This window comes from Numida meleagris, chromosome Z (assembly GCF_002078875.1).
Source record: "Numida meleagris isolate 19003 breed g44 Domestic line chromosome Z, NumMel1.0, whole genome shotgun sequence".
NCBI classification, from domain to species: Eukaryota; Metazoa; Chordata; class Aves; order Galliformes; family Numididae; genus Numida; species Numida meleagris.
In genome coordinates this window covers 30,659,443-30,662,859 of record NC_034438.1, presented here as the reverse complement: position 1 = coordinate 30,662,859, position 3,417 = coordinate 30,659,443, and the positions used below count along the sequence as shown (strand labels likewise).

General features: G+C 40.2%; 1 protein-coding gene across 1 annotated transcript; it reads right to left on the bottom strand.

The window, feature by feature from the left end:
* Nucleotides 345-3,043, bottom strand: LOC110390255 (girdin-like). Its single transcript, XM_021381509.1, has 3 exons — nucleotides 3,005-3,043; nucleotides 1,106-1,260; nucleotides 345-1,021 (listed from the first exon to the last, which is right to left on the bottom strand). Exons 1-3 carry the CDS (start codon nucleotides 3,041-3,043, stop codon nucleotides 472-474), a joined length of 744 nt encoding a protein of 247 aa, XP_021237184.1. The 3' UTR covers nucleotides 345-471.

The following is a 3,417-nucleotide window of genomic DNA, read 5'->3' as shown; positions in this document are numbered from 1 at the left end:
AACTTGCAGAGGGGTTAAATGTAGCTCAAAGTCATGGAGCCTGAAAATCAGTTCACCCATAGGGGGTCTTCTTTCCCATCTGCCATACATGGCTGCTAATGTACCGGTGTACTTTTCTGGTGCAGTTCTTGTGAATGTACGCCACATGTCTGGTGTACACCTGATTCTCTCAGGATCATGCTCCTGGTTTGGATCATCAGGAATGAATCCAGGGTCATGTAACATTTCCACTACAGCTCATTCTCTCAAATAATGGATGCCTTTTTCCATAGCAGTCCATTTCTTTGCCTCAGGCATCAGATCGTTTTTGAAGGGGTATTTTTCCTTCACAGCTAATAGCTTCCAAAGGGTGAAGGACTCATCCTGGCATCTACTGATATCTCTGTCAATCGCTGAGTCTCTGGCAATGCTTCCCAGCTGGCGGGCTTCTGTACTGTCTAGCAGTGCACTGTTGGCCCCACTGTCCCAGCATCAAAGTAGCCAGGTGACAATGTGTTCACCTGGGTGCCGTGTAAAGTCTTTTCTCAAGACTTGAAGTTCAGTCATTTTCAGAGGACGAGTAGTAAGGGTTTCAATGTCCCTTTCAGTTGTTGTTGCCCTGGTGGGTGTTGGTGACCGGCATCTTGTTGAGGGCCCTTCCCCTGGACTTTCTCGCTTTGCTGTCTCCTGTTCCGAAGGAAGCGATATTCGTTTCACCTTCCGTCCTCTTACAGGGGCAACTGAAATCAGTTGTGGTGCCTCCTGTGGTTGATCAGGCTGGTTGTTTTTCATGTTCTGTCTCTCAAGCTCGGCTTGGACCAACTTTTCTGTTACGGCATGAAAGTTGGATTGGAGAGCGTGTAGTTCTGTTTGGAGACTGTTAAGCTGGGATTGTAGAGTGTCCCGCTCTCTTTGGAAGGTGTCTCGCTCGGATTGGAGACAGTTGAGCTTGGATTGCAGAGTGTCCCGCTCAGATTGGAGACAGTCGAGCTTGGATTGCAGAGTGTCCCGCTCATTTTGGAAGATGTCTCGCTCAGATTGGAGAGTGTCCCGCTCAGACTGGAGACAGTCGAGCTTGGATTGCAGAGTGTCCCACTTGGATTGGAGACAGTTGAGCTTGGACTGCAGAGTGTCCCGCTCATTTTGGAAGGTGTACCATTCCGATTGGAAGATGTTTTCCTGAGATCGGAGATTATTTCTTTCAGCTCGGAGATCTTCCTTTTCAGCTTGGAGAATTTCTTTCTCAGCTTGGAGACACTCTTGGCCAATTCGGAGATTCCTCTGGAGAGCGAGGGGTGGACTTAACTATGGACACTATTGCACAGGTTATTCGTGACTGTGAAACTTGCGCCACAATTAAACAAGCAAAGAGGATGAAACCTCTTTGGGGGGAAGGGCGATGGCAAAAGTATAAATATGGGGAGGCGTGGCAGGTTGATTATATCATGACAGTTAGTTAGAGTCTTATCACTAAAAAGGCCTCATGAAGCAAACTTTGAGGCAAAAGAAAAAACAGTTGTTGTCTTCCACATTATGTCACTGGTTTTGAGCTGAAAGGTTTAGTAATTATTATGTTGAATTATCTCTTTACCTTAATTTTTTACATTTGCTGTTTCCTGAATCCATTTTCTGTAGAAATTTTAAAGCAGCATTCAAAATATTTTGCTAATATTTTCTTAAACATTCAAATATTTTTTCTTAAAATTTAGTTTGTTACCCAACAGATTTTAATCACAGTACTTTGAAAATATTTCCAAAGTATCCTGAGTCTTTCTATCTAACAAGCTAATTAATTGATTTTAATATAACTTTTCTGTTCAGACCATAGTCATGTGCCTGACTCTTAAATCTGAAGATAGCAATGTGTTAAGATTCCAAATAAATTCTTGCTCTTCTCAAAATATCAAGTAAATAAAAACACTGGCTGCCTATCCTGACATCCCAATAGCATTTTTAAATTAATTTTTACCATCTTTAGAGAAGAGTGAAACTAGAAGAGAACTTAAATTAAGATGGCATATTACAGTCATCTCAGTGACCGAATAATAAACATTAATGAAAAAAGTTATAATGTTGCAAGATTTACAGTTAAGAAATAAGACTAAGTGACCAAAAAATAAGACTTTTAAAAGGTCAGAAATCTACTGCAATAATTCTGTAATAAAAAGCTTTTGCTTACACTGGTATTTTATATATCTGACTTTCATAAGTCCTTGAGCTTGATGGTAGAGAGTATGTCTTCTGAAAGTGAGTCTGATACTTTGATTTATAAAAATGTTGTGGAAATAAAACAAAAACAAAAACAAAAACAAAAACAAAAAAGGAAGAAAAACTGTGTACCTGGTAGAATGATACGCAGTAGCGTAAATGTAGGGGGACAAGCCAAATATCTTGAAGTATACATCATGCTCTGAAATAAACAATCTTCCTTTTTTTCTTGCAGGTCAAAAAATACAGCACAGGATCACCTTATTCACATCCTCAGCACACCAGCAGCATTTTAAATGTAATTCAAGTTGAGTGAGACTGACTTTGCAGTGGTAACAGTGTTATTGTCTGTTGGATTTCAAGTATCAGTTCACACTGTGTGTTGGAGTACAGATGTTCATACTGGGTATTGGACTTCATTATGAAATAATTGAGAAAATGTCTGTAGAAATGAAAATTAGAGTTTTGTATGAACAGCTTCAGGTAAAGCAAGAATAAAGCCTGTGTGACACTTTACTGATGAATAGGCTTTGTTCCAGCTGTAAGCCTTGGGGGGAATTTCAACCTCAGCAAACAATGATGAATGGTCTGTGTCATCTGATTGTTTTTGTATGAGAAAGATCAAAATGGTAAGGCACAGTTCAGGAGTGAACTACAAAAATGTTGCTATCAGAAATACATTTTCGAGAAAGTGATATTTGCTGAGTACCAGGGAGACCTCTTTCCCCCTTTTCTCTGTGATGAGGCACTCAGCTGACCTGCTAACCTAGTAAGCTTAAGTGATTTAAATAGCTTAGAACAAAAGTAGATATATTACCAGGTGCACCTTCTCATGGTTTAAGAAGGGCCATGCCATTCCTCCTCATGGGACAGAATGACATAATTCCCTTCAGATTGGATGCACTGACTTGAAACAAGGAGTGTTCTGAAAGGAGACATATCTAGTTCTCAAGGTCAAAATACTGAGGTGACAAAATTCACTATTGAGTGAAAAGATCTCTCAGTCTCAACATGCAACAAACACATGGGTTCACAGATCACTTTTGGCAACTGGGCAAGTGGAAATACCCAGTGAGATATCCGGTGTCATGACACAAAAACGTGGGACTTGTATGCAGTGTAGATTTGGCTGTTAGCCAGTTTTAGGTAAGTGATTCAACTAGAACTACTCAGCCTGAGATTTAATGATTACTTGATGCTTTAGCTTTCCTTTGTTTTCAGAACATGTGT

What these genes read in the sequence shown, in the direction of transcription:
- LOC110390255 (XM_021381509.1), bottom strand. Translation starts at nt 3,043, where the DNA reads ATGGCATGGCCCTTCTTAAACCATGAGAAGGTGCACCTG. An exon ending in ACCATGAGAAGGTGCACCTG is followed by an intron (nt 1,261 to 3,004) that starts GTAATATATCTA and finishes CTCGCTCTCCAG; the next exon opens with AGGAATCTCCGAATTGGCCA. An exon ending in CAAAATGAGCGGGACACTCT is followed by an intron (nt 1,022 to 1,105) that starts GCAGTCCAAGCT and finishes GCGGGACACTCT; the next exon opens with CCAATCTGAGCGAGACATCT.